Raw genomic sequence first — 27,524 nt, forward strand, 5'->3', positions numbered from 1 at the left:
AAAGAAAATATAACTGCCGAATGAATTAAGAACCTGAATTATCACCAGCATTTGACCGGTTGTTAATTTAAAACCAGGCATGCATATGTATCTATATCTATCTTTAGAAATTAGGCCTACGTTAACAACAGGGAATCTTTATCTTTTCAGGTCAAGGTGGCCGCCTTGGCAATAGGGAAACTCTCTCTCTCTAGGCTAGGCCTGATCAGAAAGCAAGGTGTGTGTGTGTGTGTGTGTTTTTTTTATTTATTTTTTTTAAAACCTCTGTCATTAAAGGGACACTGCAAGATTTATAGTTGTTTATTTCCAGAATTCATGCTACTCATTCACTAATGTTACCTTTTTCATGAATACTTACCACCACCATCAAATTCTAAGTATTCATTATGACTGGAAAAATTGCACTTTTCATACATACAGTACTCCTCCATCATTGTCCGCCATTTTGAATTTCCAGAAATAGCCATTTTTAGCTGCAAAAAGGACTGTACTTGGGCCATAACAGAAAATCTGAGTTTATTATTTAGTAAACTATCATGAAAAGATCAAATTTGGCAATAGGCAACCCAGTTACAATGAGCAGCATAGTTGCAGTACCCTTTTTGACCATTTCCTGCACAGTGTCCCTCTAACTGATAAAATAAAGCCTTGTTGGCCTCAACATGTCATTAATTTCACCATGTAAATCGTGCCTTGCAAGAACTGATATTTTGAGGCAGTGTTAAGACAGTGGGTTGCACCAGCTGATTGCTTAGGCTACTTAACCACAGCCCTTTTAGAAGACATCACCTCCCGTCCTCTCCTTGTGGTAGCGTCTCCAGCAATAAGTAAGGATTTGGCGCCCCTTAGTGGCAAGCTGTGCACCCAGCGATGAACAAACAGACTGCAAAACTCAATCACATATTATGTGGCAGAGGTAATGATAAAAATGATGTCTGGTATAGTCAGGAGGTAATGAAAAAAAGCCAGTATAACATTTCCCAATCAATATAAGGGGGATAATGATTAATTAAATTGAATGTGTGACAGTGGCACCAGCTCTCTGTTAAGACTGGACACCACAGGTCAGCTCCTGTGTCTATTCCACAACACACTGCAGCAAGATTTTACATTACATTACATTTCACTTAGCTGACGCTTTCATTTGTTCAAAGCGACTTACAACTATTATTTTTCAGGGTATTGGTTACAGTCCCTGGAGTAATGTGGGGTTAGGTGACTTGCTCAAGGGTACTTCAGCCATGGATGGAGGTGTAGGGAGAGGTCGTGGGGGATTCGAACCAGCAACCCCTAGATTGAAAGACCAACTCTCTAACCACTAGGCCAGGGGTGTCAAACTCAAACTCACAGAGGGCCAAAATACAAATCTGGAACAAAGTCGCGGGCCAAACTCAATATTTACAACGGCCTTAAATTGGGCAAACACACTTAATCTCATAATTAAATTTCACAAACAGATTCCCATCGTAGTTCAAATGTGCCTGCAGATACTCTGTTGCAGTAGTGTGAGCTGTTTTACTGGCCTATGCCCAGCCCACTCATATTTTTTTTGACACATTACATTTTATGTTCAGGTCTTATGCTATATATTAATGGTGTATGTGGGCCAACTGTAATACACATTTGAAATGATCTTACGGGCCAAATGAAATGACTCTGCGGGCCAGATTTGGCCCCCGGGCCTGAGTTTGACATCCCTGCACTAGGCCATGGCTGCCCAGATTTCTCACAAAGAGCTGCATTGAAATGACATTAAGAACATTAGTGATTAATAACAAGTTGCCAAGTAAAAAACACACCAGCAAGAGTCATTTAGTGTATGGGGCCATTTGTAAAGTGGACCAATGTAAGGTGTGTGTCAAATTTGAACAACCACCACCCCCCACCTGCAACTACAATGCTGCAGTTGGATATTGAGCACAAGTAGCTAGGTTGTTTTTCAGTTCAGCACATATAAAAAACACCATCAAGTAAGCACACAGTATTGAACTATATTAAATTCACTATCTGTATGCATTTTAATAACTGTGTAAATAAACAATTCAAAACCGCCAGGTTAATTCATTTTTCTTAAGCATTTAAGCCTACAGTATACGGTATGTCATACCTTTGTCAGGTGCACTGATTCTCATTGATATGATTAGATTAGATAAAACTTAATTGTCTGTTACACCCATGAAAAAGAAAATTGTCTTTGGCGTGGCTTCAGTGATTCTCACAGACATTAGACAAGGCTTGACCAAAAAAAAAAAAAGACAAGACCACACAATACATGCATGCTGCAGCTGGACAGTTCATCTCTTGTTCAGTATGGTCACAGCTGAGGGGAAGGATTTCTTGAAAGATGATAGATATATACATATAACTGAACCAAGTGTTTCTACACCGTATTGAACAATAATCCTCTCAACATTAATCCAAGTCTCTCTGTTGGGGGCTGGAGACATCTCTTTGGGGGTGGTCTTCCACATGATGGTGCTTTCTGAGAATAAATATAAGAAGGAACAAAAAACACCAACAGCTTTTAAAAACAGTTAATTACAACGCCACTGTCCTACAGAACACTTTAAATCTCACTTCACATTGCATTATATTACAATTAGCAGATGTAGACTCTTGCATGGAATATAAGACACAAGTGTTGAAAGGCAATGTAGGTACATAAAAGCAGTGCCTTAAGGAGAGAAAGCATAACAACTAAGAGTCAAGAACTAAGTTAAGAAAATGTGTGTGTGTGTTTTTTTTATTTTTAATTTTTATTTTAGCCTAGATTAAAAAGTAGTGGCAGATGGGAGAGTCTAACGTCTGGAGGCAAATCGCTCCAAAAGTACTTTAACAACATATGGTTAAGGTAATTAAGAAAAAAGTTATTTGTTATATACATGTAAACTTACACTATATTCATATCCCATATTATGGGATATGGGTGTTCCTGCGTTGGTCTGCCGTCAGGGAAGTGTACTCCGCAAACACCTAAGGAGGGTGGGAATAAGATGAGATAAAAAAATATATAATTGGCTGTTACACATGAAATTCATTCACAGTCATTCTCACAGACATTAGACAAAATACAGGACAAAGCAAGACATGTACACTGAGGTTGGATAGCGAAAATTATCTTTTGTTGAGGAAGGGTTATTTTCAGTCTGGGTGTAATTTTCAGTCTGGGTGTTGGGGACATGTCCATAGGCCTACCACTTTTGAGATGAACCTAGCTTGTCCCCACCACTTTATTTCCAATAGAATGGCAAACATTATTACAAATACAAACATGCTGGTCGATTTATGAGATGAAAATAAAATTGGGCTAGGTTATGGACAAAACAAAAGCTACCAAAACCTAGCCTGACTTCTTATTAAAGTCAGTCACACAACCTGGCTAGCTTTGCCAAAACTCCGCTAGCATAACAAAAGAATTAGCTAAATTGCCAGGGTCACATTTCCATTTCAAAGGGCACACATACACAAATAATCGTAAATAAACACAGAAATGTACCATGGCACACAGCACAGATAACCATGGGGCTCATGGTGCTACCAAAACCTAGCCTGACTTCTTATTAAAGTCAGTGTAACCTGGCTAGCCTTGCCAAAACTCCGCTAGCATAACAAAATAATTAGCTAAGTTGCCAGGGTCACATTTTCATTTCAAAGGGCACACATACACAAATAATCGAAAATAAGCACACAAATGTACCATGACACACAGCACAGATAACCATGGGGCTCATGGTGCTCTTCCCACTCCTGGGGAAACTTAAGTATTAATGAAAGAATGCTAAATAATAGTAACTAGAATTAGCTAGCCAAGCTAAATAATTGTTGACACCAGTTTATGTTACATAGACACTGGCTTACAATACTTAACTACACTAACCACCTAGAAATAAGAATACATACCCTTGAATACTTGTTTGGGGGCAAAGTCCTTTCGGTGTACGTTTTTAATCCACATCTTGCGAATGTCTTCATCCTCAGCACGGCCGGGGAAGCGGTGTACACCGTAGGGCACACAACAAGGACAATCCTCTTTAAACTGTGGACTATGAAGCGCACATACGCTCTTTTTCCACATTTTTAGCTTTCTGCTGTTATTGTGACATCCGATTACGGCACACGTTAGTCCAGATCCAGACATATTTGTACAAAGATGATGTGAAAGTCAGTAACTTCATACGCTTCCGAGTTTACGTCAGGCAGCACTTCAGTAATGGCTCTACTTCCAGTTATTTATACAGATCTATGGTGGCTTAGCACTAGTAGCCTTCTCTGCGTAATAGAAGCGCAATGTCTTCAACCTTACGCTCGAACGCCGGCTGATGTGATTGGCTGAGCACATTTGTGTGTCAAATACCGTCAGGACAGTCTCAAAAATCCACACACAAATACAATGGAAGTCACAAATATGTATAGGGCTTGTGAATATATGTAGACCGGTTTGCAAATTAATAGAACTGCGCTGGCATTTGTGAATGGGGTTACATTCATTTGTGCATCATGAATTATATTTGTGAATGTTGTTACATTTGTTTGTGGATCATGAAATGTATGAATTATATTTGCGAATGTTATTACATTTGTTTGTGGATCACGAAATATATTGGTGAGTGGTGTGACATTCATTTCTTAATAATGATACTGATCTCTCTCCATATAAAACCGGTGGTAAGGCAAGGGCAAAGGCAAAGACTCGTTCATCCCGGGCTGGGCTTCAGTTCCCCGTTGGTCGTGTGCACAGGCTGCTGCGTAAAGGCAACTATGGTGAGCGCGTGGGAGCTGGCGCACCCGTCTACCTGGCTGCAGTGCTCGAGTACTTGACCGCTGAGATCTTGGAGTTGGCTGGCAACGCCGCTCGTGACAACAAGAAGACTCGTATCATTCCCCGCCATCTGCAGCTGGCCGTGCGCAACGACGAGGAGTTGAACAAACTGCTCGGTGGAGTCACCATCGCTCAGGGTGGTGTGCTGCCCAACATTCAGGCTGTGCTCCTGCCCAAGAAGACCGAGAAGTCCAAGTAAATCTGCCCCGACTTCGCTGACCACAAAGGCTCTTTTAAGAGCCACCCACACATCCAGAAAAGAGCTATTTTCAATGTCTGACAAATCATGATGAAACTAAAATATACATATAAATTGGCTATATACTGACATAGTTATATCATGAATAATGGAGATTGCTCGGTTACTATCACTATCTCCAAAACACTGGCCTTCTACTGATATAGCCTAAACGGGCTAAAAAAAAGAATGTGCCAAGACGCTCGATATATGAGGCACCGGAAGGGAATTGCTTAGCTATTATTAATACAAAGACTCGTTGACTGTCCAAGTATGTTTCCCCGCATTAGACGCCAGCACAGTCAGTTGCTATGCATTCATCCACGACTATCAGCTAATATACACATCTTGTGTGTTGATGAATGCATTTAAACGTTCCACTTGAAAATGTTTCAGACAGAGATGAGAATGCTGCGGTGTGGGCGCCAAAGCACAATGGAACCCAAAAGCATTTAGGGTGGCTGTGGTTTCAATATAGCGTAGCTTGAAAGGACACGTGTTGTTCACATGTAGGATAGAGGTGAAAAGTAATTGTTAACTGTTTTAACACCGGTAAATAAATGGTATTGGTCGAGCAGTGAGTATGCCTACACTGTGCATGTGGGATAGTTAGAGATGAAAAGTGCTTGTTGACTACTTTAACACTATTGAATAGAACTAACATTGCACTGTCGGTGGGGCGGTGCTCTATGCTTTACATTTTAAGCGCCATTGAGATGAAGTCCAATCAGAGGGAACTGGTGAGGAAACGTCATTGGAGGCAAGTCTCGGATGTAGCGCTTAAATAGCATGCGCTTCTCGTTCATCTTCACGTTCGTTCCTTCCAACGAATCCAACGAAGATCAGCAATGGCAAGAACCAAGCAAACCGCTCGCAAGTCCACCGGAGGCAAAGCCCCGAGGAAGCAGCTCGCCACCAAGGCAGCGCGTAAAAGCGCACCAGCTACCGGTGGCGTGAAGAAGCCTCACCGCTACAGGCCAGGAACGGTGGCCCTGAGAGAGATCCACTGAGCTGCTGATCCGCAAGCTGCCCTTCCAGCGTCTGGTCAGGGAAATCGCTCAGGATTTCAAGACCGACCTGCGCTTCCAGAGCTCTGCTGTCATGGCTCTGCAGGAGGCTAGCGAGGCTTACCTGGTTGGTCTGTTCGAGGACACCAACCTGTGCGCCATCCACGCCAAGAGAGTGACCATCATGCCCAAGGACATCCAGCTGGCTCGTCGTATCCGCGGAGAGCGTGCTTAAGTCTTTCCCCTTAAACCAACAACGGCTCTTTTAAGAGCCACCCACACCTTCCTATGAAAGCATTGTTTCTACCTAGCCAGTGGCAATAAAAAGCATTGCACAGTGCGAAATAGCAGCAATCAATAATATTTTGAAGCCAAGACCATCAACCCATGAATTAACATTCTACACAACGTGTGAGTCTACAGCGAGAGCGCACGCTGGCCGAGCAGTCGATGTTTGTTATTATCGTTAGCCAATACATCCTTGTCGTACTTTTCAGAAAATATTCCCCAATCTTAAATGTAATCTAATTTGTAGGCCAATTACAGTAGGCCTACACTGTTGTTCGCAACATCACATGACACGCATCATCAAGATCCAATACTGCAAAAAGTAAAGCAGGGCGTACAAAAAAAGTTACGAGTCCGGGCTGCTTGACTGAAGTTGTGCGGATTTCACATATTAAGTTTGGTCAACTTAAAACACTTGGTACACACGTACTTTCATTGGCCTACAAGTTCAACCAGGCGTTATGTTGTACTTACTAATGCGAGGCCCAATATAAAAATTAAACTGGGAGAGACTCCAGTATCTTACTGCGCGTAATCCTGAATATAGACCTGGCGAATTATACAGTAGCCTACATTCAAGTCTGCCATCGTATGGACTGGTGGTTTTGGTTGTGAGCATGTGTGTTGAAGACTTCATTTCATCACATAATACAAACGTCATTCTGTAGGATATGGAATAGCTTTCAGATGAGATTTTGGGTGGCTCTTAAAAGAGCCGTTGGTTGGGGAAAGGTGGTAGAACTCTTTACTTGGAGCTGGTGTACTTGGTGACGGCCTTGGTTCCCTCGGACACGGCGTGCTTGGCGAGCTCACCGGGCAGCAACAGACGCACTGCGGTCTGGATCTCCCTGGAGGAGATGGTGTGGCGCTTGTTGTAATGTGCCAGGCGGGAAGCCTCACCAGCGATGCGCTCGAAGATGTCGTTGACGAAGGAGTTCATGATGCTCATGGCCTTAGAAGAGATCCCCGTATCGGGGTGGACCTGCTTCAGGACCTTGTACACGTAGATAGCATAGCTCTCCTTCCTGGTCCTCTTGCGCTTCTTGCCTCCCTTTCCGGCGGTCTTGCTCACGGCTTTCTTGGAGCCCTTCTTAGGCGCAGGCTTGGCTGGATCAGGCATAGTTAGTAGATGTCTAGAACAACGATAGAGAGCGCAGTTGCTCTGCTTTTTTATACCCACCAGTATGCAAATACCTCACTTCAAGTCGACACAAGCTGAGCTCCAAGACAATCCGATGAGCCATTTCCCTCAATTTTCAGAGGCGATGATTGGTTACTTTTGAAATAGGGGGACGTTCCGTCTGTCTCAAAGAACACACTACCCACCAACGTTAGTTTGCCCTCATTGCACACTGACCATTTCCCGCACTTTTTAACGAAATAAATTACGTTCAACGAAGTACTACGAGCAGCATATTCCAGTCAGATTAACTTAAAGCGCCTGAAAAGTTACAGAAAGTGCATGTATGCAGCGAGCATGTAGGCTCAAGTTTTTTTAAATGGCAAATAGCAGACCTTATTGCACTAATAAGCTGCCTACATTATTCATTCTGCTTTAGAGTAGAGTAGGCTATCATTTATGGATCCCAGGGGGAAATTATTGAGCTTTATTTCTGACCATTTGACTACCGTTTTCACGATTGCAAAATATACATTTACACAATGAACCACATCGTGGAATGTGGCTTTTGTCACGAGCAGCTCATAGGAAAACTGCTGGGAAAGTCCTACACAAAAAAGATGAGTCACGGTGCAATGATACAGTTAAATCATTCTACACGGGCAATGGGCATGGTCTAACTTGAAATAACAAGTTTAACTGACTAGGAATTCCAAATTGATTTAATCTTTACTACAAGTCGTGTGAATGGTTTGAACACAAAGTTGAATTTTAAAGCTTCAATGTAGGCCTATAATAATGATGGAAATTACCTTACATTAAATTCTGCGGCAGCTGGTGTACATAGTTGTTCATATTGAAGGCCTAAACATAATTGTTCATTCCACGTCCCGAACAAAACCAACCATTACATCTTTTCATACAGATGTTCCCTTCACTTGAGTGTGGACACAATGGATATATTAGCTTTTTTAAGATATGTGGGTGGCTCTTAAAAGAGCCTTTGGGTTTCCTTGGGCGAGTCGATATTTAACCTCCGAAACCGTACAGAGTACGGCCCTGGCGTTTCAGAGCATAGACGACGTCCATGGCTGTGACAGTCTTCCTCTTGGCATGCTCGGTGTAGGTGACGGCATCACGGATCACGTTCTCAAGGAACACCTTCAGCACACCACGGGTCTCCTCGTAGATGAGCCCAGAGATACGCTTCACACCACCACGGCGAGCCAGGCGCCTGATTGCAGGCTTGGTGATTCCCTGGATGTTATCGCGAAGAACTTTGCGATGACGCTTTGCGCCACCCTTTCCAAGACCTTTTCCTCCTTTGCCGCGTCCGCTCATGTTGTCTCTTGGTAATCACAAAAACTAGTACCCTTTTATTGTGAGCCCCGCTTATCTGTACCAGACAAGAAGACCTGCTTGAAACCAGGCTTACTAGGGCCAAGCGCCCCTCCCTTTGTGAGTTCGAAAGAGTTATGGCGGGAGCACGAAAGCTACCCATCACGCCGTGACATGCGCAGTGCCCTTCTAATAGCAACAATGTAATGGTGCATTCCCCAGGGCTGGGAGATGGGATGTTTCTGACCTCCTACTTGCTGAAATGCATTGGAACGCCTGTTGAAGCGGAATGTTCAAGTCGCGAGCTGGGGCAAAAGCGAAGCAAACCGACTTCGTCCCATTGACAATCGTGATGTCATCACAGCAATGGCAGCGCACAGTGTTAGGAATAGTTTATGTTGCACATGGTGCGTTCCCCAGGGTTGGGAGATGGGATGTTTCTGACCTCCTACTTGCTGAAATGCATTGGAACGCCTGTTGAAGCGGAATGTTCAAGTCGCGAGCTGGGGCAAAAGCGAAGCAAACCGACTTCGTCCCATTGACAATCGTGATGTCATCACAGCAATGGCAGCGCAGAGTATTAGGAATAGTTTATGTTGCACATCACCATTTTATGGACAAATAAAGTTGATTAGGACAGGTTAATGGTTGCAAAACAGCCTGTTAACTGTTCAAAGGTGTAGTTATATTGACATTGCGTATTTCAAAGATGAAATGCGGCTAAATGAAAATAACGCATGATGTTGTTTACATTGCTGACATCTTTGAGAAGTGGATATGTAGTTTTTGTCCCTCCATGTTTGTAGTTTGTTTGACTTGCTGGTTGGAACGCTTTCAAGTGGGAGGTAGCTGCCTTCTTGTTGCCTACTAGGAAGCTCCTACCTCTGGGGAATGCACCATTATGACTCAGCAATCACCATTCTATGGACAAATAGAGTTCATTTGGACAGGTTAACAGTTGCAAAACCGCCCATGAACCTTTCTAAGGTGTAGTTATTGCAATTGCCTCTCTCAAAGATGAAATGCTGCTGCATGAATAAAAACGCATGGTGTTGTTTACACCTCATTGTTTACATTGCTGACATCTATCTGACATTGCTGACAAGTGGATATGTATTTTTGTCCCTCCATGTTTGTAGTTTGGTTAGCTTGCTGGTTGGAACGCTTTCAAGTGGGAGGTAGCTGACTCCTTGTTGCCTATTGAGAAGGTCCTACCTCTGGGGAATGCACCATAACACACGAGTAGGAGTAGGCCTACAGTGTTACAACCGTAGCCCCTTAATGCGCACCGTACCTCCAGTGGCACGCTGTAATAGTCATTGAAATGTAACTACCATAGCACTACAATACTATGACACAACACATGTGTTTTAGTAATGCACCACGACTTGGTCATTACCATACTGGTAACAACAAATGTATAAAGCCGCGTCTTAAGGGGTTAAGCGAGGCCTTTCAGAGGCTTTTAGGCTGCTTGCACCACCCTGACATTTTCAAGTAATTTCAACTAACAGTAAGCATCTATGCAAAAGTGGAATATATGGTTGTATTCTGAAAAGCCTGACAAGAAATAATCTGAAAGAAAATTGGATGTTATACAAACATGTTTTATTTAAATTGAGTATAAACACAACTGTACAAAAAAAAATGTTTCAGAGGTCTTCAGAAAGTGCAAGAAAACACACAATAAATATATCTAGCCAAGACTTTTGAAGTTTGAATCTTGTAAACAAATGTGTTGGCTGCATAAAAGTAGAAAGGGCATTTAGAAATGTTTTGTTGTTTCCGTACAAAATGCAAAAAAGAAAGATCAGACCTCTGAGTGTTAAAATGTAGTCCAGTCGCATTCTACACACTACATGCATAATGACATTAATATGCATGCATACATTAATAGGCTATGTGTTTACTCTTTTTTTATTTATATTTGTACCCCTCTGACAGGGGTGGGTGTAATATGTTTGGTTTGCATTACCATTTTAGACGAATGTTTGCTGGTTGGTATATGGGCCAAGATGAAGAACTATAGGCTAACAGAAGTTGTCCGTATATCTACACACATATACATATTTCCTTGTTTAGTGTACATGTGTGAATCATTTGTCTGTCTGTTGTGTTAAGTTTTGGTGTACATCACACTCTCCAAACAAAAGTTCTCTTGAAGAGACAATAAAGGATTATCTTATTATCTCATAATAATAATACTCCGTGGAATAATTGTATTAGTCATTGTAATGATAGAAATATACAGTTGCAAAAACCCTATGCATAGATTGCATTGACAAGACATTCTGTCGAGATGAGCTGTCAATAGCCGAAATCGAAGGTGAGCCTATGGAAACCCTATAAGTAGCCTAATCTAACTGCATTTCACCTAAAAATGCTGATTAAAAACTGGAGAATATTGAACTTCTGCGATTTGCACTCCTGATTACATCCTGAACACCTGCTGTGTTTTGTAGGCTACACACGCACAACTAGACTGCATTTCCGCAGAGACAATGCTATTAGTAGGTTTATGCTTCCGGCTTATGCACACACACACACACACACACACACACACACACACACACACACACACACACACACACACACACACACACACACACACACACACACACACACACACACACACAGGTGCCTTTCAGCAATGGGTGGGTAGGGAGAGATTCGAACCTGCAACCCTCTGACAGACCAACACCCTACAGTCAGAGATTCTGTAAGTATATAGAGATATGCCAATGTAATAGGTTGCTATGGGCACCTAACATGACCAGGTTCCGGTCTGCCTAAAGGGGCGTGTCATAATATTCCAAGCATTGAATAGAACAGTCCTTAAGTCTGCCTAGGTCTGCCTAAAGGGGGATCCCCCCCCTCCCCCTTGCAATAATAGAACCCGGAAGCAATGGGTCAATGGAACCTCTCTCTCTCTACTCTCTCTGCTACAGCAGCATTAGGCTGCGGTTGCCCAGGCGACAGTAGAGTTCCAAAGTTCTACAACGTTGCATGTGTGTGTGTATGAACGAAAATTCTATACACCAATCCGAGAAGCGATTCATTGACAATAAAAGGCAGCAAATATCAAGGAAGACTAAAAACAAAACAAAAGACAACACTTAACAGTTAAATACATTAACCGATGAGATGATTTTATATAAAAAACAGTGTTAATTCCTATCTTGGACATGATTTCACCAGCTTAAATGGTGGGTGTATTCCTGGTCATGTTTTGCAATGTTTTCCTTTCTGTAGGAAAGCCAGCCTGCCATTTTATCACCTGCTGGTCCTTATGATGGAGTTAAACTGTTAAAACATACTACAGAATGCAATTTGTCCTTACTATGTGGCAGTAATTGAAGATCTCCCTTCAAAATATAATGCATGAGTGCCTTTTCATGCTCTTAAAAAAACCTTTTATATCATTCAGCACTTTATTTAACTCTACAGATGAGTGAGAACAACTTAACCAATGCACTACTGCACCCCCGGCAATCACCACTGATCGAGGAGTACTGGAAAGACTTAAATCCAAGGCGGCCGGCCCTGATGGCATCTGTGCAAGACTGCTAAAGACATGTGCTGAGGAATTAGCTGAGCCTCTTCATCACCTTTTTAATAGGAGTCTACAAGAAGGCAAGGTTCCTATCTTGTGGAAAACGTCATGCCTGGTACCTGTTCTAAAGAAAACTCACCACAAAGAACTTAAAGGTGCCCTATTATGCTATTTAGAATAACTTTCATTGTTAATATTTTGCTTTACTGTGGTTAGTGGAGTTAATTTTGAATGATCACTTGTTTTCATGTCCATTATTTTTTATCATTGTGTACATGCACCCTACGCCGCCTGTTTGAAACGCGTGGAAGTGCAGAATGTTAGACCCTTCAACATTCTGAAATCTCGACGCAGCATGGAGCGTTTCATCAAGCATTCTATTACTAATATTACGTCAGCAGCACAGCTGTTTTTGACCTGGAATCCAACCCTGTAGCCTATGTCTAAAGTTGACAGCCAAATAGTTCACCCAATGTCCACAATTAATCTGAAAAGGACGCATCACAAGTCCCACGTTGTTATTTGGGCACCTTGCTGTGTCATTTGCTGAAACCCAGTCCCTATCCAATGCGAGTCTTCCGTGCATGGGCTTCAGTTTGATTTCAAAATCGCTTGGGACAATTAGGCTGCCATTAATCTGAGAAAGGGTTGAAAGTGCTGGGTACAGGCTATTGCTTCCGATTTGAGGTTTCATGAAATAATACGCATATTGCATATGATGCGTAATAACGCGATTGTGACCATATTTAAAAAAAAAAAAAAAAAAAACTAATAGCCATCTGCGCTGTCTTGTTTATTTCTGATATCCTGCGCTGAAGAATCTTTATCTCAAACATTATTAACGCAACAGTAGGGGCCTGATTGGTTAACCCGCTGTCTAGCATTGCATACTGTAGCCCTAAAGTTGAAGTTATCAGCCAAGTTTACTGCTCGCAAACAGACAAGTGTCGTGCTGGTCTAGGTGGGAGAAGTCTAGATCTGCTGTTGACAGGTGGAAATTTGAAGACACAAAGAATGTTCTGGGATTGAAATCAGATCACATTCCCTTGTTAATGACAGGTTAACCTTCACAAAATAGGCTATCCAATAAGCTAATCATCTGCAATTGCTGTACACAGTTCAAAGGATAGGCCTATTTATTCAGCGAAGTTGTGAACATTTTCTTCGCTCCCGCGGCAGCCCCCATCTGGCTGTCAAAGACGCAGTCCGAAATTGAAAGAGTGCGCCCAGTAAGACAAGGGCACGACTTGTCGGACTCAAACCTATCAATTCAACGTCTGTCAGTGATATCGTGACACCCTATTTGTGATATGAACTCCGTGTTCAAATTCGTCCTGTGGTCTATTTGCAAGCCAGACTGAATAGGCTACTGAGCGCACGCGTTGTTGGCTTTTAAAAATGAGTTCCTCTTTGCTCGTTGTCTGTAGGCCTAATGCACAATGGTGATAGGCTATGTTTCATAAAAATACATTTCAAGGTATTTTCAGGTGCATGGTTTCATTTTAGTAACTGCATTTCTATTTAGTCCCCGGCAGAAATGATGCGCCCACTGGATTGGAAGCGCAATGGGCAGTCCTCGATGGATTGGTTTCATATTGGGTATTATAATAACGCCTAGGCCTAGTCTCGGTTTCGTGGTTTTTTTGTTCGCATTTATAGACAGGACAGGATTTTTTTTATATAACAATAGGCCCTATCCGTTTCAGTTTCATTATTTTTGGCATGCCGCCCGACGACTCGACCAGTTTTAAACGACGTCAAGCCAATATCCACGTTGCTCTTGCAGATATGATGAACAAAACTGCGTTGCATTTTAATTACTGAATTGTAGCCTACGCATAGCCTAGGCTATACTAACTGGCTAATCCTTGCCAACATTGCTGATGCAAACGGCTGCTGGTCATGTCGTGATACCTATTTGGATAACATCAGCGCACGTCTTCTAATTAATGTTATGCTTCAAGCGGCAATACAAGTGTAGGGTTTTCACATCTTACCGGACAAAAGTTAGTCTTGCCAACAGCATATGCAAAACGGCCCTGAAGCGAATAGAGAGAGAAAGGAGAGATTCGAGTCTTTCACCCACTTGGAAGTGTTTTGGATTCTCAGTGCGCAACTGCGTTAACGCGTTCTGCCTGTTTTCGACCTTCCTCATTCAACTGTTTCTGACCCGTTAGCCATAGGCCTACCAACCGGTATTTTATCAATGTAAAATGCAGCTTTAATATCACAATGAAACAAAAATATATAACTTGGGCCACAGGTGAGTGTAGCCTCCAGTCTAGACCGATGCTGTAGCCTATTGACGGAGCCGATTTATGAATTGAAAAAGAAAAACATGCGTAATGGAATAAACTTGTGGATGGCGAAATCCTACACTATCCTTGTAGGCTACACTATTCTTGTACACTATTTTGTACACTGAGTGGTGTATTCACAAATAGGATACATCTCATCACAATACTGTCAAATTCAGATAAGCCTAGGCTATGTGGCTGCGATGAACAAATGCGCATTAGGTCTACTGTCTCTGCAATTAATAAGTGGTCTGTGACATCGTCAACACTCCATCCCATAAGCAGCAATGTTAGGTACAGCATGACGTAGACCCGTACCGGAAACAAAAGCTATAGAATGTTGAAAACCCAACCACGCGTTCTGTGGCAGTTGAGAAATAACGTTCCTGCGGCAGAGAAATTCTCCCCGAAGAGGACAATTTGTGACATTTTTACATACAACAGATGCTGTGTACCCCAATAAATGAGTAGTGGACATGAAAAAGCATAACAGGTCCCCTTTAATGATTACAGACCGGTTGCCCTCACCTCACACCTAATGAAAACTTTTGAACGAGTGCTGCTGTGCAACTTTCTTAAACCCCAGATACGGGTGACATTACATCTGAGACAGTGATTAGCAGCACAGGAGCACCACAAGGAACGGTGCTCTCCCCCGTGCTCTTCACCCTGTATATGACTGACTTCAGCTACAATTCTGGGACATGCCACATGCAGAAATTCTCAGACGACACTGCAATTGTGGGGTATATAATGGTGCGTTCCCCAGGATTGGGAAATGGGATGTTTCTGACCTCCTACTTGCTGAAATGCATTGGAACGCCTGTTGAAGTGGAATGTTCAAGTCGCGAGCTGGGGCAAAAGCGAAGCAAACCGACTTTGTCCCATTGACAATCGTGATGTCATCACAGCAATGGCAGCGCACAGTGTTAGGAATAGTTTATGTTGCACATTACTCAGCAATCACCGTTCTATGGACAAATAGAGTTGATTTGGACAGGTTAATAGTTGCAATAAGAGACGGTCAGGAAGAGGAGTACAGGGGACTGGTGGAAGACTTTGTAGGATGGTGCCAAAACAATCAGCTGCACCTGAACACCACCAAAACCAAGGAAATGGTGATCGATTTCAGGCGCTCCACCCCGCCCTTGGTGCCTGTTTCTATTGGGGAAGAGAATGTCTGCAGCCAACTTCTGCTTGTGTTCTACCAGTCTGTCATGGCCAGTGTGCTCTTCTATGCTGTGACTTGCTGGGGTGGAAGCATTAGGAAGAGAGATGCGGGACGCCTTGACAGACTGGTTAGGACGCGGGGTCAGTGGTGGGCATGGAGCTGGAGACTCTTACCTCAAAAGCTGAGAGCAGAGCCCTGAACAGACAGGACTGTATTGTGGATAATCAGCTACACCCCTTCACACCACCTTCAGTAACCAGCTGAGTCTGTTCAGCCACAGACTCCGTGCTTTCACCTGCAGGACAGACAGGCTAAGGAGGTCCTTTGTCCCATGGGCCATTCAACTGTTTAACGGTATACAGAAGGACACTAAGAATGACATCATTATTGGGGATTGGACTGCCTGAGATGCCAGAGCTGGCCCGATTGGGAAACCTCTTGGCATGTGTGTGTCTCTGTGTGTCTGTGTGTCTGTGTGTCTGTGTCTATGTTTGTATTTATGTAGCTACTTGACACCTGAATTTCCCCCTGGGGATCAATAAAGTTTCTCTATTCTACCCTCTGACAGACCAACACCCTACCCATTAGGCCACTGCCACTGTACACATCCTGTGCTACAGTGAAAATGGGCCATCCAACTTGTGTTATTGCTTACTTCAAAAGTCAGCCTCCATGATGGCATGGGGGTGCAGTAGTACATTGGTTAAGTTGTTCTCACTCATCTGTAGAGTTAAATAAAGTGCTGAATGATATAAAAGGTTTTTTTAAGAGCGTGAAAAGGCACTCATGCATTATATTTTGAAGGGAGATCTTCAATTACTGCCACATAGTAAGGACAAATTGCATTCTGTAGTATGTTTCAACAGTTTAACTCCATCATAAGGACCAGCAGGTGATAAAATTAGGCAGACCGGAACCTGGTCATGTTAGGTGCCCATAGCAACCTATTACATTGGCATATCTCTATATACTTAAAGAATCTCTGACTGTAGGGTGTTGGTCTGTCAGAGGGTTGCAGGTTCGAATCTCTCCCTACCCACCCATTGCTGAAAGGCACCTGTGTGTGTGTGTGTGTGTGTGTGTGTGTGTGTGTGTGTGTGTGTGTGTGTGTGTGTGTGTGTGTGTGTGTGTGTGTGTGTGTGTGTGTGTGTGTGTGTGTGCATAAGCCGCAAGCATACTAATAGCATTGTCTCTGCGGAAATGCAGTCTAGTTGTGCGTGTGTAGCCTACAAAACACAGCCATGTTTCAGGATGTAATCAGGAGTGCAAATCGCAGAAGTTCAATATTCTCCAGTTTTTAATCAGCATTTTTAGGTGAAATGCAGTTAGATTAGGCTACTTATAGGGTTTCGATAGGCTCACCTTCGATTTCGGCTATTGATAGCTCATCTCGACAGAATGTCTTGTCAATGCAATCTATGCATAGGGTTTTTGCAACTGTATTTTTCTATCATTATAATGAGTAATACAATTATTCCACGGAGTATTATTATTATGAGATAATAAGATAATCCTTTATTGTCTCTTCAAGAGAACTTTTGCTTGGACATGAGAGTGTGATGTACACCAAAACATAGCAAAGCAGACAGACAAATGACACACACACATGTACACTAAACAAGGAAATATGTAAGATATGCGGACAGCTTCTGTTAGTAGGCCTATAGTTCTTCATCTTGGCCCATATACCAACCAGCAAACATTCGTTCAAAATGGTAATGCAAACCAAACATATTACACCCACCCCTGTCAGAGGGGTACAAATATAAATAAAAAAAGAGTAAACACATATAGGCAGTGGGCCAGAAATCCTATCTTGCAAGTTCGTCGGAGTGATCAGGTGGCAACTTGGTTTTTGCTCATATATATCCATCAGAGTGCATGAATCAATATTCTAACTGTTGCCATCGTCAAAAGTTGCACATTCATATGAAAAACAAAGGTTGAAATAGCGATTTTTGGTAATGTAGGATTGCAATTAAAATTGACCTCTTCAACAAGAAAAGTGTCACCAAATAAATTTGAAGTGATCCACAATAGCAAAACTTCACATATAGGTGTGTATTATTCCTATCAATATTTCTTTATGGGTGTAATGGCAGTCAGGCATAGCGCCACCATGTGGTAGGTAATTGAACTGCTTGAAATGCACTGCAGTTACTGTTAATTCCATATAGGAAAAAGTGGTGAAGTTGATGTGTAGATTCTATTAAACATGGCCTATGAGTGAAATGGCAGTCAAGCATAGCGCCACCATTTGGTAGGCGATTGAACTGCTTGAAATGCACTGCAGCTACTATTAATTCCATATAGGAAAAAGTGGTGAAGTTGATGTGTAGATTCTATTAAACATGGCCTACTTTGTGAATGGTTTGTTGATGTCTTGTAAAATAAGGAAATTGTATGGTGAGAAACGTACCACAGGTAAACCGTTAATTGTTAATTCAACATTCATTGCCTAACATGAATGATAATTAGCAGATCATGGCTGATTGTAATTATGAACACAAAACACATAATCACAACTTAGTTACTGTCTTTTGCCTTTGCATGACTCTTTCACTCAAGACTGATAGACATAATGTAGAATACAGTAGGCCTAATTGCCAATTATGGGTCAAAGGTTTTCACAAAATTGAAAAAGACAAAATTCTCATCATTTTAAGTAAGACTCTATTATTAGTTGTATAGTATTATTATTATTTATAATTATGATAATTATGCAAATATAAAAATATAAATCCAAGGTGGTCACAATTTTTCAACATGGCCACCCTCTCCACTTGTAAAAAAAGGCCTGGAATAGTTCACTTAATGATGCAAGCATGCAATTTGGCACAAAATGTTCATCAGAATCCACTCTTTGAAAAAAGGGTGCGGGCCTCAGGGAATTCCAAGATGGCCGCCCACCTTCCACCAATGACTCCTTAGCCTATATTAACTGATTTGCTGTACAATTATTTTAAGAAAAAAAATCTGTTTGATCACTATCCTATCATAGAGTCTGACCAAAAAGATCTGCTATTTTTGCACGATGGCATTTTTAAAGCAAAACAACATAAATATTAGAAGTGTAGTCCTATAACAAAATCTCGAAAAGAACTGTGTAAGGCTGGACAGTGGACAAATAAGACATGTAGCATACACCCGTCTGAGCCATTCTCTACTCTCTGTAATGGGAGACCCAATTACCCAGAACACTTTCAATTAGTTTCCTATCCCCAGTCAGCTGGTTTTTCTAACTAGTCTCGGCCTTATCAGCAGATATATTCTAAAAAACTTTCAACAGCCTCATTTCCCATCCTCTGACAAGTCAAGTGGAGTGTACTGACTACTCATTGGTGCTTTGATGCATTGGTGGCTTTTAAATTCCACTGAGGAAATTGGCAAAGGTGTTGTTATCCAAGTTGACAAGTTGGGGGAACACACAGTTATTTTCTTTTTAACTACACAGCATTTACAGTCCTTCCATTTTGGCCAAGTTGTACAGTAGGTAAGGACATTGGAATGATTGGCATGATGCTGTGCTGGAAACGCGAGACCCTACATCTCCGATAGAATTGATTGTGTTTGATATCTTTGACCAAGTCGACTTTGATGATGTTGAGATTTTCCTGAGTAAGTTGGGAGCTGTATATCTTTTGCCGTCGGCATCAGACTTGGTAGAACCAAAACTCTCTCTGAATGAGATAGGCTTACATGGTCCTAGGAGGAAGCCAATAGCCACATCTTTTCCCATGCCAAATTATGGTAAGGCAGATCGCCGAACCTCGTCTGTGTAATAATAAAAGAAAGTTAATGCATGGTGTGACCTTTTCTTACTCTTCCCTGCCAAATTATACCAATGGCAATTTTCTCCACTCAAGTCTAGATGTGCAACATTTAAGGCTGATGTGTGGCCAAACCCAGAGCCTTCAATTCATTGTCATCCACAAACTTTACAACACAATTGGACAAGAGAAGGCCTAATACATGCTGTTCTGCCATGCTTTTACATGCTATGACATGGTCACAGCCTTCAAAACCAATGATAAAGGAAAGTAGTGGAATGAGAGATTCTGCAGATTGTATGAGTGATGCGAGCCATTAAGTATTTTGCAGGAAGGCCATGTGAAGACATCCCTCCAACAGCAGCAGCACTGATACAACATACTACATAATATGCAACAAATCAAGCAGAGTGCCTGTGGGTTTTGAAGCATATGCCAACCAGAACTCAAAGAAATGAAATCCAACTGACGGGAGAAGATTGGCAAAGAATGAACAGGGCAGCCATTGCAAAGAGTAGTAAAAGTTTGCTAAGTGCGGCAGGTGCACATGCCTCAGGCTTGGTCTTATATGCATAGTCTAGTGAAGCTGCAAATGTGAAGTACAGTTCTGCTTAATCCTTTTACTTCAGTCCTGTCAAGATTTTGACATTATATTGTGCAGTTTTAGTATTTGTGAATCATGTTTTTGAATAAGAAATCACAGCTCCTTTTCAGACTGTATCATGTATACAGTATTGTTCTTCAGTAATTTGTTGTGAGTGGCATTGCGTCAAACGTTTCCTACTCGGTGCAAAACAATAACTCATAGCACCCGAGAAAAATGCCATGTTGTAAAAATGGCATATAGTCTATTTTCAATTTCAGTTCACTGCTCAGTAGGCCTATTACATGAAACTTCAATAAAGCTCATCCACATGCACGTCACAAAACAATAAACCAGGCGGCGGGACTTTCGATTATATTCCCTCCAAAAATGTCCGCATGTCACAAAAAACAGTTATTTGCATTGTCCGTAATTATACCAAACTAAAAAAGCATTCCCGTAGGCTAGAAGAAATCAAGTCTTCAGCTGCTATAATCCTCGTTACAAAACTGAAACAAAAATGGCAGCACAAATATTACCTATATAGCCTACCTATTTTTGCATTGCGAGCTGTCCACGTGTGTGGTGCTAGGGGCGAAATGTGCACTGGCAGCACTCGTCGTTGAGTTTGGGAGATGTCTTTAGTGGGAGTAGGCCTATTTGAATGTGTAAAACACGTTGGACATGCTGGGCATTTTCAGTAGGCTATGCTTGGGGAAGTAGATCGATTATTATTTTCCTGCGTCATTGTTTCACCGTCGACCTTGCATCAGCATGCCAACGTTAGGCTACATTTGCCAAACTAACGTTGATGTGGTCCTGACATTTTGATGAATAGCATAATATCTCCACAAAATCGGGAGTAAATTGAATTGAATTGAAGTCTCCCAACAGGTCTTGCCAATCCATGAGGATACGGAAAATCTAGCACACCACACGCGGAGAAAGCGTTCCTTTGATAGAGAGGATACCTGCGTCTTTGTAAAGTGCTGCGCGCACGTTTGAGTGCCGGTTTTACAAATTACGGGGATAAACATGCCAGGTCCAAATTACTAACAGGAAAAGAGGGACGATGACAAAGGAGATGAATCGCCAGGAAGAAAGGGATGATCTTTCTCGCAGAGCAATGTTGTCTGCAAGAGCGAGTCTCGCCTGGTTTTGTGTATGGTTACGACACGCAATCCACCGCTGGACCAGCTGGCTATCAGCAATCGCCGCAAGAATCAAACCTGTTTCAAATCCTGGTCATCTCTCGTGAGTGTAGGGTAGGCCTACTGCATATAGTTACAGCTTGGATTTTCTGCGCGGCCAAGGGCATTTTTTTAAAGAGTGCACACTAATGAATATTTGTGCCAAATCTATACGTGCACTTTTCTGTGCATTTACCGGTATATAAATAAGGTAAAAACCGAAGTAGCGCCCCCTGTGGTGGCCAAGGGAGCAGGTTTATGCCCTGGCAACAGACAGATGTGCATTCAGCACCCCCAAATTGAACAAGTACACATATTTTTAAGTTGCTACTAAGAGGTCACAACAAAACTCATTTTCCAGATGAGCTATGACTTCTGGTCCGCAGCCTATGTGTCATATTTTGGTATTTTCTTCCATCTTGAGTCTAGATTGTAATGTATATGTATGTTGTTCGATAATTCAACCAATTAACTGTCATGTTAAGAGAAAAACATGGCTTGAAGTAAAGAAACGTTCCAAAACCAGCATTTTAAGTCAGTTTGAACTAGCCCCCTGCCCCCCCCCCCCCCACACACACACACACACACACACCAAGTCTTCAGTTTCATGGAAAATGTTGTTACAAAGCAATCTGTAAAATGTTATAACTGAACAGGAAAGAACACTTTAAAACTCTGTTTATACCCATAAATAAGCAAAAATGAATATAGCGCCCCTTGTGGTGGCCAAACGTGCAGGCTGACGCCGTGGCAACAGGCAGATTTGGATTCAGCACCCCCAAATTGATCAAGAAAACATGTTTTTAAGTTGCCACTAAACGGACACAACGAAACTCATTTTCTAGATGAGCTATGATTCTTGGCCCGCTGCCTAATAGCCTATTAATGTATGCATGCATATTAATGTATGTCATTATGCATGTAGTGTGTAGAATGCGACTGGTCTACATTATAACACTCAGAGGTCTGATCTTTCTTTTTTGCATTTTGTATGAAAACAACAAAACATTTCTAAATGCCCTTTCTACTTTTATGCAGCCAACACATTTGTTTACAAGATTCAAACTTCAAAAGTCTTGGCTAGATATATTTATTGTGTGTTTTCTTGCACTTTTTGAAGACCTCTGAAACCTGTTTTTTTGTACAGTTGTGTTTATACTCAATTTAAATAAAACATGTTTGTATGACATCCAATTTCCTTTCAGATTATTTCTTGTCAGGCTTGTCAGAATACAACCATATATTCCACTTTTGCATAGATGCTTACTGTTAGTTGAAAATAGTTGAATATGTCAGGGTGGTGCAAGCAGCCTAAAAGCCTCTGAAAGGCCTCGCTTAACCCCTTAAGACACATGTAACACCGCATTATGTAATAACGGTGCAATATGTAATAATGTAACAAATTATTACATAATGTGGTGACAATCGCCGCATTGTGTAATAATTTACGCATTTCGTAATACATTTCTTGAACGCATTTCGTAATAACTTTTTTCTCATCTTGTAATAAATTATTACAAAATGCGAAATTTATTACGGAATGCGGCCGCAACTTTTTTTTTTTGATGGAAATGTAATAACATGGTGCATTATGTAATAATCTATATGGATATGTTTTTTCTGCACTTGGATTCAGTAGGCGCAGCACACACACATAGTCTCAGTGACATGGTATAGTCACTGCCCTCTCTCTCTCTCATTCTTCTCAGTTCTCAAACTGCTCGAGAGTCGCGAATGATGCGGTTAAAACCGTTAAGAAATAATTTCACAACTTGTTGCGTGCAACGAGTCCAACGAATGTCTCGCACTTTCTGCTACATTACACCAATTTACAGCGACATTAAATAGGCCAGGTCTAAACACTTCACGAGGTGGTGAAAACTAAATTAAATATCTAAATTAAATATCTTGGATAGCCTATATAGACCTAGGCCTAACTAGATTTGTTGCAATACAGATTCATTTTCTAGAGCCAGAAGTGTTCCGCTGGACTGACGAAACCGAACACGATCAAGTTTGCAACTTCTTTCCCTCGTGCGCTGTCCGTCAGCACCACCTGTCATTAGACGTCCGATTAGCTTTCATTACGTGCTGAGGGAAAAACTCCCGCCATTAGGCCTATGTGCTGTTGCACTGTTGTGAGGGATATCACCAAATAATTTAGATAAAAGTCAGAACATTATTTTGGCAATGAAAGGCACACAGGTGGCTGGAAGCTCAAGCAGTCTTCAGTCTGTTCATTTAAGCTTTTGGGTGCTCTTGGATATCGGGGATCAGTTCATGTAGAGAGAAGAGTTCATCCAGGCACTCCAAAATAAGGTGCCCAAACGATAAGTTACATTAAAAAGCCTTTAATGGTACTGGGCTGGGGTTACATTAAAAAGCCGACATGTTTCGACCTCACCAGGTCTTCATCATTGAAGAGAAAGGCCTCCCTTAAATAGTGACATCACCACATGTGACCCACCATTACGCACTACACACATTTGCGCACACCATAGAAAACAAAGATTAAAAATAGCCTGGGGTAATAAGTGATGCCACAGAAAAAATGACCAGAAGTACAAATAAAAATCACAAAAAACAAGTAAAATCAATATCCTCATTTAGACCAGTATAGCGCATGGCATCCAGTTGGTGTATCCAAAAAGTCTGCCTCTGATTAGGCCTAAGTCTTTTTAGCCTGTCCCCACCCCTCGGAAGAGGTTTGATATGCTTGACGCCCTGTATGCGCAGCAGAGAATCATTTTTACCATGGTATTCATATGTTTCGCCATGGGATAGTCAAAATTGCCCACTCTGATACCATATTTATGTTCTGCTAGCCTATCTCGCATGCGCCTTTTTGTGCGCCCGATATAAAAGAACCCTTCAGCGCGAGGACAAGTTAGGCGGTATATGACAAATGTAGAATTGCAATTAATGAAATCTCTCTGTCCATATTCATTCGTGGTTTTAGTATCCACAAAAGATTTGGCTTGTGTAACATTTGGACAGTGGGGGCAGTTCATACATCTATGAACTGTCGTAACAAAAAAAGGACGGGACTGCTGCTGGCGATGATGTTTGTTTTTGGTCAATAACGTGTTGCGTTGTAGGGAGCGCGCTTCACTGTATGCGTTTTGGGTGGCTTCCTTGGAATATTCATTAACTAATATTCACTTTCTGGATTTGACGATATATAAAGACGCGGAGGGACAGCTGCACACCACCTTATTCAGAAAGGCGACCTCTCGGAACACCATTCTGAGAGCGGATTCATTCCATCCCCCGCATCTCATTAGAAATATTCCACAGGGCCAATTCCAGAGATTATGCGTATCTGTGATTTCGAAAATGATTTTCACGAGCAGGCCGAGCTGATGGAGAAAAGATTCAGTGATAGAGCCTATCACCCTAAAGCCATCCAAAACGCATACAGTGAAGCGCGCTCCCTTCAACGCAACACGTTATTGACCAAAAAGAAACATCATCGCCACCAGCAGTCTCGTCCTTTTTTTGTTACGACATATAGTACACAAGCGACGCGGATCAGGCAAATTATTAAGAACAATTGGTCCATTATTGAAAGAGATGCGCAACTACGTGAGGTGTTCCCAGAACCACCCATGGTGTCTTTAAAGAGTGCACCCAGCCTAGGAGATAAATTAATGCGCTCTCACCTACAGGTGAATAAGAGAGAAACCTGGCTGCGTAAACCTATTGGCACCTATAGATGTATGAACTGCCCTCACTACCCAAATGTTACACAAGCCAAATCTTTTGTGGATACTAAAACCACGAGAGAATACGGACAGAGAGATTTCATTAATTGCAATTCTACATTTGTCATATACCGCCTAACTTGTCCTTGCGCTGAAGGGTTGTTTTATATCGGACGCACAAAAAGGCGCATGCGAGATAGGCTAGCAGAACATAAATACCTGTATGCTATCAGAGTGGGCAATTTTGACTATCCCATGGCGAAACATTTCAATGAATATACCATGGTAAAAATGATTCTCTGACAGGGCGTCGAGCATATCAAACCTCTTCCGAGGGGTGGGGACAGGCTAAAAAGACTTAATCAGAGGCAGACTTTTTGGATACACCAACTGGATGCCATGCGCTATCCTGGTCTAAATGAGGATATTGATTTTACTTGTTTTTTTGTGATGCTTATTTGTACTTCTGGTCATTTTTTTCTGTGGCATCACTTATTACCCCAGGCTATTTTTTAATCTTTGTTTTCTCTGGTGTGCGCAAATGTGTTTAGTGCGTAATGGGTCACATGTGGTGATGTCACTATTTAAGGGAGGCCTTTCTTTTCAATGGTGAACGTAGCCCTGATGAAGACCTGGTGAGGTCGAAACATGTCGGCTTTTTAATGTAACCCCAGCCCAGTACCATTAAAGGCTTTTTAATGTAACTTCCCGTTTGGACACCTTATTTTGGAGTGCCTGGATGAACTCTTCTCTCTACATGAACTGATCCCCGATATCCAAGAGCACCCAAAAACTTAAATGAACAGACTGAACAGATTGCCAAAATAATGTTCTGACTTTTATCTAAATTATTTGGTGATATCCCTCACAACAGTGCAACAGCACATGGGCCTAATGGCGAGAGTTTTTCCCTCAGCACGTAATGAAAGCTAATCGGACGTCTGATGACAGGTGGTGCTGACGGACAGCGCATGAGGGAAAGAAGTTGCAAACTTGATCGTGTTCGGTTTCGTCAGTCCAACGGAACACTTCTGGCTATAGAAAATGAATCTGTATTGCAACAAATCTAGTTAGGCCTAGGTCTATATAGGCTATTCAAGATATTTAATTTAGACAGAATCCTTTCAAGCCGTGCAGCATCAACGTGGTCATATAGCCTACTGTCTGCACTTGTTCCGTTGCCTGCTTCATAGCAGAGAAGGAATGGCTTGCTGTTGTTGAGGATTTGTAACGTGGATTATCGAAACTGAAGACTTGATTTCTTTTATTGATACCTTTTTGTTTGGTATAATTACGGACAATGCAAATAACTGATTTTAACCGCATCATTCGCGACTCTCGAGCAGTTTGAGAACTGAGAAGAATGAGAGAGAGAGAGGGCAGTGACTATACCATGTCACTGAGACTATGTATGTGTGCTGCGCCTACTGAATCCAAGTGCAGAAAAAACATATCCATATAGATTATTACATAATGCACCATGTTATTACATTTCCATCAAAAAAAAAAGTTGCGGCCGCATTCCGTAATAAATTTCGCATTTTGTAATAATTTATTACAAGATGAGAAAAAAGTTATTACGAAATGCGTTCAAGAAATGTATTACGAAATGCGTAAATTATTACACAATGCGGCGATTGTCACCACATTATGTAATAATTTGTTACATTATTACATATTGCACCGTTATTACATAATGCGGCGTTACAGCAGCTTTATACATTTGTTGTTACCANTATGGTAATGACCAAGTCGTGGTGCATTACTAAAACACATGTGTTGTGTCATAGCAGTGTAGTGCTATGGTAGTTAACTTTCAATGACAATTACAGCGTGCCACTGGAGGTACGGCGTGCATTAAGTGGCTACGGTTGTAACACTGTAGGCCTATTACTACTCGTGTGTTATGGTGCATTCCCCAGAGGTAGGACCTTCCCAATAGACAACAAGGAGTCAGCTACCTCCCACTTGAAAGCGTTCCAACCAGCAAGCTAACCAAACTACAAACATGGAGGGACAAAAATACATATCCACTTCTCAGCAATGTCAGATTGATGTCAGCAATGTAAACAATGAGGTGTAAACAACACCATGCGTTTTTATTCATGCAGCAGCATTTCATCTTTGAGAGAGGCAATTGCAATAACTACACCTTAGAAAGGTTCATGGGCGGTTTTGCAACTGTTAACCTGTCCAAATCAACTCTATTTGTCCATAGAATGGTGATTGCTGAGTAATGGTGCATTCCCCAGAGGTAGGAGCTTCCTAGTAGGCAACAAGAAGGCAGCTACCTCCCACTTGAAAGTGTTCCAACCAGCAAGTCAAACAAACTACAAACATGGAGGGACAAAAACTACATATCCACTTCTCAAAGATGTCAGCGATGTAAACAACATCATGAGTTATTTTAATTTAGCCGCATTTCATCTTTGAATTACGCAATGTC

At 41.8% G+C, this 27,524-nt stretch overlaps 4 protein-coding genes and 1 pseudogene across 4 annotated transcripts; 2 read left to right on the forward strand and 3 right to left on the reverse strand.

Moving 5' to 3' along the window:
• Positions 1-1,425: 1,425 nt before the first annotated feature.
• On the reverse strand, positions 1,426-4,339 carry si:ch211-113p18.3 (uncharacterized). Its single transcript, XM_063201052.1, has 3 exons — positions 3,901-4,339; positions 2,895-2,973; positions 1,426-2,482 (listed from the first exon to the last, which is right to left on the reverse strand). Exons 1-3 carry the CDS (start codon positions 4,136-4,138, stop codon positions 2,413-2,415), a joined length of 387 nt encoding a protein of 128 aa, XP_063057122.1. The 5' UTR covers positions 4,139-4,339; the 3' UTR covers positions 1,426-2,412.
• A 322-nt stretch (positions 4,340-4,661) lies between these two features.
• On the forward strand, positions 4,662-5,066 carry LOC134451100 (histone H2A-like; the record flags this gene model as incomplete). The annotated part of the gene is made up of 1 exon (XM_063201274.1): positions 4,662-5,066. A coding segment is annotated over one exon (357 nt), but the record flags the coding sequence as incomplete, so codon positions are not given.
• Positions 5,067-5,905: 839 nt separating this feature from the next.
• LOC134450970 (histone H3-like) lies at positions 5,906-6,802 on the forward strand (annotated as a pseudogene).
• A 99-nt stretch (positions 6,803-6,901) lies between these two features.
• Positions 6,902-7,482, reverse strand: LOC134451047 (histone H2B 1/2-like). Its single transcript, XM_063201185.1, has one exon. It carries the CDS (start codon positions 7,470-7,472, stop codon positions 7,098-7,100), a length of 375 nt encoding a protein of 124 aa, XP_063057255.1. The 5' UTR covers positions 7,473-7,482; the 3' UTR covers positions 6,902-7,097.
• Positions 7,483-8,468: 986 nt separating this feature from the next.
• Positions 8,469-8,824, reverse strand: LOC134451077 (histone H4). Its single transcript, XM_063201235.1, has one exon. It carries the CDS (start codon positions 8,811-8,813, stop codon positions 8,502-8,504), a length of 312 nt encoding a protein of 103 aa, XP_063057305.1. The 5' UTR covers positions 8,814-8,824; the 3' UTR covers positions 8,469-8,501.
• Positions 8,825-27,524: the final 18,700 nt, after the last annotated feature.

The sequence above is a fragment of the Engraulis encrasicolus genome, chromosome 1 (genome assembly GCF_034702125.1).
Source record: "Engraulis encrasicolus isolate BLACKSEA-1 chromosome 1, IST_EnEncr_1.0, whole genome shotgun sequence".
NCBI lineage: Eukaryota > Metazoa > Chordata > Actinopteri > Clupeiformes > Engraulidae > Engraulis > Engraulis encrasicolus.